This window comes from Pelobates fuscus, chromosome 2 (genome assembly GCF_036172605.1).
Source record: "Pelobates fuscus isolate aPelFus1 chromosome 2, aPelFus1.pri, whole genome shotgun sequence".
Taxonomy (NCBI): Eukaryota; Metazoa; Chordata; class Amphibia; order Anura; family Pelobatidae; genus Pelobates; species Pelobates fuscus.
In genome coordinates this window covers 25242950-25258242 of record NC_086318.1, presented here as the reverse complement: position 1 = coordinate 25258242, position 15293 = coordinate 25242950, and the positions used below count along the sequence as shown (strand labels likewise).

Sequence of the window (15293 nt, the reverse complement as noted above, 5' to 3'; positions counted from 1 at the left end):
TATCGTAATGTCACGGTAATATACCCCAACACGCAGGAATAGTTCAATAGTCAATAGACAAGAAACCAGGGTTCGTCTTACCGGACCTTAGAATGGCCGGACTAGGACGAGTAAGAAAGACAGAGTCTAGAACAAGCCGAGGTCAAGGGAACTGAGAGACAGCGTAACGTAGAACAAGCCGAGGACTGGTACACAGAGGACAAAACAGCGGATAAGCAAGCAAGGATAAGGAGAAAGCGGAGTCAGGAACAAAGCCAAGGTCAAGCACCAAAAAACCAACTGAACGATACAAGCACTAAAGGGAACTGGACAGAAACCACGATAGGGCAAGGAGCAAGGGAAACAGGTGAGTACAAATACCCTAAAGTTCACTTTGATTGGCCCTTGTCATATCCACGCCCCCAAAACGTGAGTGTATGGGGAACGTGGTATGACAGGGGCCAATGGGAGACTGATTCTAATTTAGTCTCCCACTGTCCCTTTGAGAGCGCGCCCGAGACGCGCGTCGCGCTCTTAGTGTCGGGCGGGACACGTGACCGCTTCTCGCGGTCACTGCCCGCCTGACAGATCTTATCGTTGGCTGAGCCGCGCGCGGCTCGTGCAGGAGCAGGACCGCGCGCGGCGAGAAGAGAGGACCCCGGCCGGCCCCTGGAGAGGGTAAGTACCGCTACAATAGTTAATAATAGTTTAAACACACGATAAATGACACAGTTCATGTAATGTTATCAATACTTAAAAAGTTATTATTCTATTGAAGAACTCTTAAAACACGAATTAAAAACGTATGTTCTTCAAAGAGAAACAAACAATGATGCATATGTAACATATAAGATAAATATAATAAATAATACATTATACAAAAGGTACAAATATTTTGTACCACAAAAGAACAGAGACTCCTGAGGATGACTCTTCTAGTCTAATCATAAAAAAATAAATAAAAAAAAAGTTATTTTATAATAAGGATTGTTTCAAAATTTAAATTTCCTATTGGGGATAAACCTATAAGAAAAAAACGCAAATTATGATACATATCAATGTCAGGTAAATTATGGTTTTGGGGGCAGGATTTACTCTTTAGGATATGTAAACCAAACATCCCAGATCTTATTGTATTTCCTTATATTGACATCATTAAAATACACAGCGTTTTCCATTACCCCTTGGTAGTTGACCTGTGCTCTTATTTCTTCTATACTGGGAGATTCCTCCTGTCTCTGATATCTAGCCATACATTATTTCACTGCCATTAAAATATAAATAACCAGATATTCTGATGATTTACATAGACAAGAAAGATCGAAATGAAAAAGAAATCGCTCTAACGTTAAAGTAATATCGATTTTCAAGTCTTTAAAAAAAATTTAAATTTTTGCTTTAAGATTATTTAGTTTAAGACAGTCCCACCAAATATGTTTTAGTTTACCAACATTTCTGTTACATCTCCAACATAGATTGGAAGTATTTGGTTGGAATTTACAAAGTTTTATAGGGGCCATATACCATCTGCGTACAAGTTTAAAAAAAATCTCCTGTATATTCACACGATGGATGGATTTCCCAATCGTTTTAATAGATTTTTGCCAATTCTGGGAAGAGAACGTTTTTCCTATGTCCATTTTCCAATCTTTAATAGTATACAGTAAACTGTATACAGCTTTCCTAATCTTAGAATGTATCTTTCCATGATCACCAAGTAGGAGTTTATCTAAAGGAGAGTCATTTTTTATTAAAACGTTACGAAGAAAAACCTCTATTCTTATATATGTAAATAGCTGTTTATTATCAAGATTTGTTCTAATTTGAAGATCTGGAAACTTGCAAATTTAACTGGCATAGTGAATATCTTTTAATCTCATAAATCCTGCGTCTGACCACCCTGTCAGATTCAGATCTTGAATAAATAATTCCAAACCTTTCAATGGAGTATGTTAAGAAAGATGTTTATCGAAGAAAAAGAGTTTCTTTATTGGCTCTTCAGAGTTAAAGACTTGGTTAATCACTAAGTTGTCTATCTTCAAATTTCTATAGATGTTTTTATCTATCCCCCCCCCCAAAAAAGGATCGAATTTACCGCACAACTTTCATTCGTGCATATACCAGGGTTTCGTAAAAGAATAATTGTTTCCCCATTCTAAATAATGTGAAAAAATAGTGTCGTGGATAAGAAAAAAAAACTCTGATGTTCTGGCTACCATTGTTTCAAGCGCAATTCTAGGTTTTTTACCATACCAAACATATAGTGTGAATAGTTGAACAAACAGAACAAAGGATAGAGGTTGCACCAAATAAAAACGATATATAGCTAAAATAGAAAAATGTACTATGTATTGGTTTTATTTGGCGCAACCTGCATCCCCTTGTGATCAGTTATTGTAGAGCTGTTCCACCCTTGCTCTTTTTTGGCATATAGTGCGAATAGTCTGTGAAATTACCTCAACGTTATTTTGGGGACTCTTAGAGGTATTGTATGAAAGAGATATTCTTACTTGGGAAGTAAATAGGATCTAAGAGTATTTATCCTCTAAAGCCAAGAGAGCTGTATTTTGCACCATTTATTTGTCAGACCTTTAAGCTCTTGGAGAAGTTTGTCATAGTTATCCTGCAACCATGAACCATGTTAGATTACTATGTATAACTTTGGTCTTATATATGTTAATTTTATAGTTAGAAAGGTATATAGTCCGCTATGCTTTTCATTTCTGCTGGAAGGGACATTTCTAGATTTGTCAAGGTCAAAATTACATCATCGGCAAATAACGTTATTTTCTGTTCTTGGTCTGCTAAAAAAAAATACACATGAAATATGACATGATAATCTAATATATGCACAAGTGACGCAATGGATAAAATATATAGGAGGGGCGCTAACGGACAGCCTTGTCGGGTTCCTTTCCCAATGGTAAACCAGAAAGAGTTTAGGCCGTTACCATACACTTTCGCTAAAGGAGCCGAATAGAGAGATAGTGTTTGGTCTTTAAATTTCCCTTCTAACAAAGACGGAAAGGGTTGCTGATAGAAATTTCTATTTTACTCTGTCAAACGCCTTTTCGGCGTCAACAGAAATAAAAGCGAAAGGTATACATTTTTTATTAACTTCTAACATTAGATGCAAGATCTTTCGAACATTGTCAATCTCGATTTTATAAATCTTGTTTGGTCTATACGGATTAAGTCAGGAATAACCAAGCTAACTCTATCTGCCAGAATTTTAGATCTTGGTTTATTAATGAGATCTGACGATAATTACTTATGTAACAAGAATCCTTTCCTGGGTTTGGGATTGGCGAAATCGTTGCTCTTAGCAAATCTGATGAAAAGCCCTTATTACAATTCCCCTTCTCTGCAAATAAATTGCACAAAAGGGGGATTACTATTGGTTCAAAGAATTTATAAAATTGTACTGTATATCCGTCAGGACCTGGGGCCTTGTTGTTTTTAAGATTTGTAATTGCTCTTTTTATCTCCTCTGCTGTGATGGATTTATTCGAATTGCCCTATTGTTATTGTCTATCCGAATTGAGTTTAGGCAGGGAAAGTTTAGAAAAAAACAAATCAAGATCATTCGAGTTACTCGATTATCCGGTAAATTGTAAAGAGATATATAATAGTTAGCAAACGCTTCTCCAATGCTCTGAGGGGAAAGATGGACTGTTTCGCCTTCTATAATTTTTTTATCCCATATTTTTTTAAGTCTAGTTTAAGTTTTTTAGAGAGAGGTTTTCCAGCTCTATTATTGCTGTTATACCATCTTTGGTTTAGGTATGTAATTGATCTTTTAACTTTTTCATTTAGAAGAGATTTAATCTGCAACTGGACTGCTTTAATCTGTATGTAAATTAACTGCGCTGTATTTTTTTTTACTGCATTGTTCTAGCTTTGCAAGTTTATATAAAGATCTGTGAAATTAGCTCATCTTGCCTTCCTGATTTGTCCTTCCATTTTGATTAGGTACCCTCTCATCATGCATTGGAACCTTGCCCAAAGGGTCTCCTTAGAGACCTGACCGTTGTAATTTACTTCCAGGAAATTCGTTGCTAAATAGATTCTATTTTGATCTGATAGAAGGATGGTTTTGTCTAATTTCCATTGCGGTCTAAACTTGAATTTGGGATTCTTGTCAATTAGTATGTTAATAGCTGCAGGGTCTGACCACACAATGAGGCCGATTCTCGAACTTACAAATTTCGATTTATTGAGTCTGTTAAAAAGAAGTAAATTCTTGAATAACTGTGGTGGACTTTCTTTCTTTCGGATGATTGACTCTCCAAATATCAAATAAATTGTAATTATTGAAAGTTTCAAGAACCCATTTGGATCGTGCTTTATATAGATTTAACAGATGGTTAGAGATTTTAGAATTTTTATCTAGCTTAACATCCAAATTTGTGTTCCAATCTCCATCAATAAGTAGAACCCCTTTTTTTATTTTTTTATTTTTTATATTTTCCCTAAAAAAAAATTTTTATATTTTAATTTTTTTTTTAATGTTTGAGAGAATTCATTGGGGGCGTATAAATTTTCGATATGAATCTGTTAAAATTTAATTTTAGTTGAGCAGGTACCCGTGAATATGCTTAAGTGGTTTTAGCTCTAAGTTTCCCTTTAATATCTCTTTAAAATATTTTCTCAGTCAGAGTTATTTTTCCTTTAATCATGTGATCTATATTATAAATGTGACATGGTGTAACATTTACCATAAACAAATATTGTAGCTCAAATATGTATTCTTTGTCTAGACTTGCGAGGCAAACAAAGCACATTTTAGTTTTTGCCCTTAGTCACAGATAAAATAGATAATCTAATGGAAGTACTGAGGGAATCCAGAGAGCGACATTAGATTGTAAGCTTCAAGGCGAGGAACTTGAAAAGTGACGCATGAGGTGGGGATTTACTGATTAAACTGGGAATTGCGGAGTATTAACAAACAGAAATGTAAATTTTATGCCACAACAGAAAAGCTGGAATAGTAGAGATGGAGAGTCTTTTGAAGTTTGTCTTTGGCTTTAGATCTACAGATACCTTGACATAAACTGTTGGTGAGTTCGAATTTGCAAAAAGAGTGGGACGCAACAAGAATTTGTCTATATTTAAATTTATCACAACCCTCTAATTTATACATCACATCCATTCCCCTGTTTTATAGGAGACCCAGACTCACCCAATCCTCTTTGTTTTATAGGAAACTCAGACCTACCCCATATAGGAGGACAGAGGCTCTCCGTGTTCATAGGGAGCATCCAGACTCATCTCATTCCCCTATTTTTTAGGAGACCCAGCTTCACCACATCTCCACTAGACTCACATTCCCCTGTTTTATAGTAGAAACAGACTCAATCTCCACCTGTTTTATAGGGGACCCAACTCACCTCACTGATTAAAAGGAGGACCCAGACACACTCCCTTCTCCCTGTTTTATAGAGGGACCCACGCTTATCCCATCGTCCTGTATTATAGGGGATCCAGGCTCACCAGATCCACCCACCTGTTTTATAGGTGACACAGACCCACCTTATTTTCCCTGTTTTATAGGGGACTTAGACTCACTCCATCCACCCAGACTCACCAGATCTAGTTTGGGCATCACTTCCCGGCAGCCACCCATCTTGAACCTGAATAGGTTGTATAACTCCTCAGGGTGTCCCAGTGAGTGGAGGATATCCATGGTAGCTCCAGGCAGAAGGAATCATGTGTCTAATAGGAGAATGACAGATACAACCTTAACCCTCTATTTATAAACCCAGCTATTCGTTAAAAAATGCACCCCAGAGACACTGCAGCCAATCACCACCCAGCACTGCATGTACCTGAAGAAAGTGATTGAAGGCTCAGTGTGGAACTTGTTGGACCTGTTGCTGGGATGACACACATACAGCACGTTTAACCCATTCACCCATTCAGTGCCTGTCCTGAGCAATCTCCTCAATTGATACATTGTGTTTATTTCACCAGACTTTGTTCTCTCAAAACATGGTTTATTTGACGTTACATCTTGTGTGTGAAAACATGTTACGAAGAATGGAAAAATACAGAAATTTCCATAAAACTCATATTTAATAACATTACTTTATTCTAAGTTCCACAAACATTTTACAATTTTATAATTGCAATTTATTCACTTTTATAAAACACAGACGTGGAATAAATGGAATAATTTTATATATGTGATTTTTATTTTTTGGGGGGGGCGGGGGGAGCAAATTGTTCAATCCTGTACAATCACCATGGAAACTATTGTAATAAAATTCCTTTCTAAATTCAACACTTTGTACACGAAATAGCACCAGTTTATATATATATATATATATATATATATATATATACCCCGTAAGGTTTAAAAAAGTTTTACCACAGAAAGTAAGTCATTTTGGATTTATACATGCTTTCTGACTACAAAAGTTCACTAATGATTTATTTTATCAAACTTTTTAAAAATGTTAAGTCCCTCAAGGAAACCATAAAAAAAATAACCTGCTAAACTATGCTTATGTGAAATCTATATGTTTGTTTCTGCCCATTTTCTGCATTCAAAGAATTCTGGGAGTTATAGTCCGTGAATTCTGAAAGGCTGGCTTTGGCAATCCTGCCATATACTATTTTAAGTTTAGAGACGTGTGTAAAAAAAAAAAAAAAAAAACTAATTTTCTAAAAACACATATTCATTATTGAAAATGCTATTAGAAATGTGTGAATAATTAAAGGGATAAAACCAACCCGAGTATATGCATACATTTCTCCTTTACTATGTGATGTAATCTCTAGGTATGTTTAGATATTATACCATTTAGGAACTGGGCAACAGGGGTTATACATTCAGCGACCACTTCCATTACTATCCCAAGTCTCGAGAGCTGACACACTAACAGACTTTGACTCATTAGTGAAATAAAAGTTAATTTTACATATGATAATTCAAAGATATGTAAATCTTTTAGAAGCTGGCGAGTTTATACATTTATCTGTAGATATTTGTCTGATACAAAAAATGATACCCCGCTGTACAGGTACATATTATGTATTAGATGACAGGACCCTAAACCCTTCACCAATTGTCCATTTTGGATCTCACTGTTTCCCCCCCTAGTTACTTGCATTCAAATGGTTATAACAAGCTAGGAAAGTAATATTGGATTTTATTATCAATATATTGTTTATATTGGAGGATTGGAAATGTATAGATTTGTAGGCGCTAGATGAATGGCCGCTTCAATTACTAACTCAAAGATAGAGCACTCACAAATTCCTAAAACTTACTGCTTCATTATAAAAAAAAAGGTGGGTTTTCATCTTTTTGCGAATACTAAGGGAAATCTTGTGGAATATGGCAAAACTCTAATTCATTTGTAGATAAAATCATGGTATAAACATAGCATCCCATTTATACACAAATTCATTATTGCAAGTGAATGAAACGCAGTACAGCTACAAAAACTGCAGAAAAAAAGAACAAAAAATATTTCAATTAGAATCATGTTTTTTTTAATGACACGGAGGCTCCTATTATGGTATCTCTTTCTTACTTTGTTCCTCAGCAGCAAAGAGAAAATAACTGAAAGAGAAAAATATATATATGAACAACATATAACAGATACAACCAACTCTGCCAAGTAACAGGGCAGCCAATCAGCTTATAGGAGCAGTCCAAAAATGCCTTGCTGTGTACTTCCACTTCCTCTTTATTTGCTGCTTTCCTCAGACCAGCTAAGTATATTTTATCTCCTAATATTTGTTCTGTTATTATTGATATTACTGATATTGTGCCTGATTAGGCTATTTGGGTTTGGTTTCATTGCTTACTGTTGGTTTATTTATTCATTTATTTATCTATTTATTTATTTTCTATATTTATTGTTTTTTCTGTCTATGTCTCTCTCCCTTTTCTGGTGACCGGGTTCCCTGCCTGTTGCTGAAAATTTTGCGGAGACAGGCCGGGACCCGCGACTACCAGTGCACAGAGTCTGCTGGAGCGTCTCCCTGTTTTTACCCTGGTGCGAGGGAGTTCCCGGCCGCGCTCTCCGACCATTGGTGGGGGATATGCCCTGTTGGACCGTGGCGCGCCCTCTGCACGCCGTGTCCATTTTCATTGCCTGCACACACGTGGCTGGGACCCCTCGACGGCATGGCTCCTTATACCTCTCCCATTTTCCGTTTTTTCTCCTAAGGTATTGTCAGTGGGTCACTCAACCCCTTTGTTGTTGTTTTGTGTCAGTTTCGGTTCATAGTAGGTTAGGCTACTCCTTACACGTTGTGTTCTGGGCACATATAGACACAGTTTCTCTGCACTTCATCTACTTTGGGATACATAGATATATATTGTGGTATATTCCCCACTGCCTCAGTGATGCAGACTAGAGGTGTTGGGGTTTGACAGCCCCAACTTCTCCATTATGGACTCTATGCATACCCCGGCCACCGGGGAGACTGGCCTTACTCCCTCCCAGCAGTTCCAGGCCCTTATTGATTCTACCATGCGTAGAGCCCTGGCCTCGGCCATGAGAACAGTGTCTTCATCCCTTTCCCATACTATCCAACAGGCATTAGTACAGCCTCTGGCCCCTTCTTTAATGCCCACCCCCCCACCCTACGCTTCAGTCTCAGATGAGCCACAAGGCGCGAGCCAAGACTAAGCACGTCTCTCCAGGTGTGACGCAGGTACAACCTGCCATGACTGACGTGCCTTTGGCCATCCAAGATGGCGCTCTACTGCGCAAGAAAGTCGCTGGCTGGGCAAAATCATCCAGAACCTGGAAAAGGGCACATGCCCATGATAATGACCAATCAGATTCTGATCTGAGTGGAGAGACCGGTTCGGATGTACCTGATTATGCCTCTTATGAGGAAAAGAATTCCAACGCGGAGGTGGGACCCGACGCCTCAGCGTTACCACCGAGTGGGGAGCCAGGCATCTGTGATACACAGGGTTACCCCCTGTTTGACCCAGAAGACCTCCGTCATCCTCGCTCGGTGGAATGGGACCCACCCGAGCACATAGCTAGTTACCTAGCTTTACGCATGCGCACTCCTCTGTCCAAAGAGGGGTGCAGTAAAATGCCTGAGGTCAACCCTCAATTTACACAGTTCCTTGTGAAAACGGTATGGAAACACTCCGCAGCTGCCAGGACAAAATCCTGGACACCTTGGGACCCGCTGCCAGGACAAAATCCTGGACACCTTGGGACCCGCTGCCAAGCTCTATGAGCTTTTAGAGGCAGCTAAGGGAGGAGAGATCCCCTCTTAATTTTGATGAGATGATTGGATGGGTCCAAAGACTGATCTGCCTTCTGGGCAATGCTAATACAGCCATGTCGGCTGAACGCCGCAAGGCGATTTTGCTCAAGATCGAGCCCAAACTGGTCAACCTAGCGGTGAAGGAGCCAGGGGCTGCCGCTAAAGGCATGCTCTTCGGGGAATCCTTTGTTAGGGACCTAGGCTCCTTCGTACGCACATTCACCGCCCTGGATAAAGCCCAGTCCAATTTGAAAAGGGTTTTTGGCCCAAAGGTTTTCCAAGGGTCCGGGAGGTATAGGAACTATCCGCCCGGCCGTGAAACTCGAGGTCCCTCACGGACTCACAGAGGTTCCTTTGCTGCCCCTTGGGCATACCAGGACTACAAGCCTGCTCCCTTCTTCCCCTCCAGAGTGAGACCGTGGCAGAATCGAGGAGGGCGTGGTCAGCCCTCCCACAGACGTCCTTATGGTAAGTACCACCAAACATGTTTTTTTCCCGTGCAAACGTGGGGGCAGACTAGCTTTGTTTATCGATATGTGGGGTATGATTACCATGGATACTTGGATCCTGAATATGGTCAGGGGTTTCCGCCTAGATCTTTTGTCCCCCCCTTTCTAGACTCAAGTACCCCCGGAAATAAGGTTGCCGGAAGACCAGTGTCAGGGTACCTGGAGTCTCTACCGTTGAGAGAGGTAGAGACTTAGAAGGTTATCCGTCCGGACGCCATGTCTCCTCGGTCTCCCGCGGTTCACTCGGCCTTGCTAACGCCGGCCGCGAGGGAGTCACTTCCTTTTATAACAGAAGGACCGGAGGTAGACGTCATGACGCTAACCCGAAACATCCTGCCACTCAAATCTCGGGAGACGAATCAGGACTCGCCGGAGGCGTGTCTCCTCTCCCTAGCCAGGATACTTAACGGGGGTTCTCTCATTCACTCATTGCCCTGTCGTGGTTCTAGTCCTTCTAGTCACACAGTGCTTTGTGATTCTCTTGTCTTTTGGTTCTGACCCGGCTTTGTTATTTACTCTCCTGCCTTTCTGTATTCCTTGACCCGGCTTGTCTCTCGCTTACCTGTCTTCTGTTATCCTCGACCTCGGCTTGTCTCTGACCATTCTATTGTAGTTCTACGTTAGTCCGGCCATTCTAAGGACCGGTATACGTATCAGCTACTCTTTGTACTCTGCGTGTTGGATCCCTGACCCGATCCTGACATTACGACAGGGCCATGGATCCTGCAGGTACAAATTGTCAGCTTGGTTCTCCTGATCCTAGGTTTGACGCCATGGATCATAGGATGGATCAGATGGCTCTGGCACTACAGGCGCTGCTGTCTCGCCCTATTAATCCACCTGAGGAGAGGCGTAACACTTCTGCTTCTTCTGTGGGTTCAGGGTTAGAGGTAGCTACTGTAGGTGCTTCTTCCCGAGTTACCCCACCTGTACGTTATGCTGGTTCCCCTGAGAGGTGTCGTGGCTTTTTGAACCAGATCAGTATTCACTTCGAGCTACAGCCCCGTTCATACCCTACTGATAGGGCAAAGGTGGGATTTATTATTACCTTACTCATTGAGAGAGCTCTGAGATGGGCGAATCCGTTGTGGGAGAATGATAATCCATTAGTCTATAACTATAATTCCTTTGTAGCTGCTTTTAAAAGAACTTTTGACCCTCCTGGCAGGAAGGCCAATGCAGCCAGATTACTGTTGCGCCTTAGACAAGACAACCAAACCCTTGTGGATTATGCACTAGAGTTCAGGTCTTTGGCGGCAGAGGTAAAATGGAATGAACAGGCCTATATAGACGTATTCTTAAATGGATTATCTGATGTAATACTTGATGAGGTAGCTACTAGAGAACTTCCCGAGAATCTGGAGGACTTAATTTCCTTTGTCTCCCGTATTGACGAACGCCTAAGGGAGAGACAGAATACTCGAGATAGAACCGCTAAATCTTTCTCTAGACTAGTACCATCATTTCAAGTTGCTGAAACCAAAGATCCACAGGTTTCAGAACCTATGCAGTTAGGCCTTACTCGTCTCTCAGAGGAGGAGAGACAGTACAGGAGAAGAGAGGGACTGTGTATGTATTGTGGGTTCAGAGGTCATGTACGTTTGAGCTGTCCCAGCCGTCCGGGAAACGCTCGCACCTAAGTTTCTCTAGAGGACAGACCTTGGGTGTTTCGATTTTGTCCTCTACTCATAACTACAAAGAACATAGACTCCTTTTACCGGTCTCGTTAACTTGGGAGAAGGGAACTTTAGAAACTATGGCATTGATAGACTCCGGCGCTGCTGAGAGTTTTATCGACCAAAAGTTTCTCACTAAACACACTATCCCATCCCAGTTAAGGAAGACACCCTTGGCTGTTGAAGCCATTGATGGTAGACCTTTAGTTGAGCCTGTGATTTCCCGGGAGACCACACCTCTTTACTTAACTATTGGTATTCTACACAAGGAGGAAATATCCCTACTACTCATTTCATCCCCTTCTGTTCCCATAGTCCTGGGATATTCCTGGCTTAAGAAACATAACCCCGTTATAGATTGGAGATCAGGGGAAATAGTTTCTTGGGGCCAGAATTGTCAAGAGAGTTGTTTAAAGAAAGTGTCACCTCTTTGTAGTGTCAACCCAATTAATAACGCTACTGACTCTACCAAAGTACAGATACCGTCCTTGTATCAAGATTTAAAGGCAGTATTTGACAAAAGAAAGGCTGATACCTTACCACCACATAGGCCTTTTGATTGCAAAATTAATTTACTTTCTGGTACCATGCCCCCCAGGGGTCATGTATATCCTTTGTCCACGAATGAGAACTTAGTTCTAGAGGAGTATATTCGTGAAAACCTAGACAAGGGGTTCATTAGAAGATCCTCCTCCCCTGCTGGGGCTGGATTTTTTTTTGTTAAAAAGAAGGATGGCTCTTTAAGACCTTGCATTGACTACCGAGGCCTTAACAAGATAACCATCAGAAATGTTTATCCGATTCCCTTGATCACCGAGCTTTTTGACCGATTAAAAAGTTCTAAAATTTTCACTAAGTTAGACCTTAGAGGTGCTTATAATTTAGTGAGAATCCACGACGGTGACGAGTGGAAAACTGCATTCAATACTCGATATGGGCACTATGAGTATACGGTAATGCCTTTTGGTCTCTGCAATGCTCCGGCAGTATTTCAGGACCTTATTAATGAGGTTCTTAGGGAGTTTCAAGATGACTGTGTAATTGTATACCTTGATGATATTCTTATACATTCCAGGGATATTGAGACTCACCACAGGCAAGTCAGGAGGGTTTTACACAAACTTCTTCAGCATGGCTTATACTGCAAACTAGAGAAATGCAGCTTTGACCAATCCCAAACTACATTTCTTGGTTATGTGATTTCTGGGGAAGGGTTTGAAATGGATCCGGAGAAGCTCCAATCCATACTAGACTGGCCTTTACCTCAGGGTCTCAAGGCTATCCAGAGATTCATTGGTTTCTCTAATTACTACAGACGTTTCATTAAGGGATACTCCTCTATCATTGCTCCCATCACTAACATGACCAAACAAGGGGCTGAGACTAAGAATTGGTCTACTGAAGCTCTTCGGGCTTTTGAGACACTCAAAGAGCTGTTTGCTTCCGCACCAATTTTAGTTCACCCTGATACTACTCTACCTTTCCTACTCGAAGTAGACGCTTCTGAGACAGGTATAGGTGCTGTTCTGTCCCAAAGGTTGGGTGTAGATAAACCACTACATCCTTGTGGATACTTTTCCAAAAAATTGTCCGGTACTGAAAGCAGATATGACATTGGTGACAGGGAACTACTAGCGGTTATAATGGCCTTGAAGGAGTGGAGACATTTATTGGAGGGTACCTTGCATCCTGTTACTATTTTGACGGATCATAAGAACTTATCCTATATTGGGGAGGCTAAACGACTATCATCTAGACAGGTTCGTTGGTCCATATTTCTCACTCACTTCAACTACGTACTCACATATAGGCCAGGTTCTAAGAATTCTAAAGCCGACGCCTTATCTCGCCAATATGAACCTGCTGCCGTATCTGAGCCGGTTTTGTCCTCTATAGTACCCAAGTGTAACATTATCGCTAACACTACTCTCAAAGTTCATTCCCCGCTACTTGATCAGATAAGGAACTTGCAGCATCTGGCACCTAGACTGACTCCGGTTTCCAGACTTTTCGTTCCCCCTGAACTTCAATTGGAGCTCTTACAGTGTCTTCACGAGAGTAAGGTGGCTGGTCATCCGGGTGTCCGCAAGACGTATTCTTTGATCTCCAAGGATTTCTGGTGGCCGTCGTTACGGAAGGATATTAAGGATTTTATCGGGGTTTGTGTGGTCTGTACTAAAACCAAACTACCGCATTCGCTTCCTTGTGGCCTTCTACAACCGCTGGAGATTCCTGACAAACCTTGGTCCTGTGTGGCTATGGACTTTATTGTGGATCTGCCGGTTTCTAAAAAACACACTGTTATCCTCACCGTAGTCGATAGGTTTACCAAGATGGCACATTTCGTACCTTTGCCTAAACTCCCGACTTCTCCTGAATTGGCAGAGGTCTTTGCTAAAGAGATTTTTCGTTTACATGGGATTCCTTCTGAGATCACTTCTGATAGAGGCTCCCAATTTGTTTCACGTTTTTGGAGGTCGTTCTGTTCTCAATTAGGCATCAAATTGAATTTTTCGTCCGCCTATCACCCTCAGTCTAACGGAGCTGCTGAACGAACTAACCAGAAGATTGAGCAATACTTACGTTGTTTTGTTTCCGAACACCAGGACGATTGGGTCGGTTTGATTCCTTGGGCAGAGTTTGCGCACAACAATCTTGTTTGTGACTCCACGCATTCAAGTCCCTTCTTCATGAACTATGGCTTTCATCCATCTATTCTTCCCCCGGTTTCTCCTTCCCAAGGAGTACCGTCGGTTGATGTCCATGTGGCCAACTTGAGGAAGTTGTGGGATCAGACTCGACAGATTCTTCTACACAATTCTGTACTGGTAAAGAAACATGCTGACAAACGTAGAAGGGCGGCTCCGAATTTTGTTCCAGGCGATAGAGTGTGGTTGAGCACTAGGAATATTCGTCTTAAAGTTCCTTCCATGAAGTTCGCTCCTCGTTATATTGGTCCTTACAGGATCTTGACTCGAATTAACCCAGTGGCATATCGTCTAGCTCTTCCAGCTACTTTACGCATCCCGAACTCCTTTCACGTGTCATTGTTGAAACCTCTAATCTGTAACAGATTCTCCTCCACAATCGCCCCTCCGCGCCCTGTTCAGGTGGAGGGTCAGGAGGAGTATGAGGTTAACTCCATTATTGATTCTCGTGTCTCCCGGGGACGAGTACAATATTTAGTTGACTGGAGGGGATATGGTCCTGAGGAGAGGAGTTGGGTACCACAAGAGGATGTTCATGCTCCTCGTCTTCGCAGGGCATTTCACTCCCGCTTTCCATCTCGCCCCGGCTCCTTCCGCCCGGTGGGCGTATCTGAGGGGGGGGGTACTGTCAGGGTACCTGGAGTCTCTACCGTTGAGAGAGGTAGAGACTTAGAAGGTTATCCGTCCGGACGCCATGTCTCCTCGGTCTCCCGCGGTTCACTCGGCCTTGCTAACGCCGGCCGCGAGGGAGTCACTTCCTTTTATAACAGAAGGACCGGAGGTAGACGTCATGACGCTAACCCGAAACATCCTGCCACTCAAATCTCGGGAGACGAATCAGGACTCGCCGGAGGCGTGTCTCCTCTCCCTAGCCAGGATACTTAACGGGGGTTCTCTCATTCACTCATTGCCCTGTCGTGGTTCTAGTCCTTCTAGTCACACAGTGCTTTGTGATTCTCTTGTCTTTTGGTTCTGACCCGGCTTTGTTATTTACTCTCCTGCCTTTCTGTATTCCTTGACCCGGCTTGTCTCTCGCTTACCTGTCTTCTGTTATCCTCGACCTCGGCTTGTCTCTGACCATTCTATTGTAGTTCTACGTTAGTCCGGCCATTCTAAGGACCGGTATACGTATCAGCTACTCTTTGTACTCTGCGTGTTGGATCCCTGACCCG

The 15293-nt window shown here is 41.7% G+C and overlaps 1 protein-coding gene across 1 annotated transcript in view; it reads right to left on the bottom strand.

The window, feature by feature from the left end:
• The window catches only part of LOC134586101 (squalene synthase-like), a 55644-nt gene extending 49967 nt beyond the window's left edge, over positions 1-5677 (bottom strand). Inside the window, exon 1 of the mRNA XM_063441611.1 lies at positions 5567-5677. Coding sequence (XP_063297681.1) covers positions 5567-5665 — 99 coding nt within the window. The 5' untranslated portion in view covers positions 5666-5677. The remainder of the gene's footprint in view (positions 1-5566) is intronic.
• Between the last annotated feature and the right edge of the window lie 9616 nt (positions 5678-15293).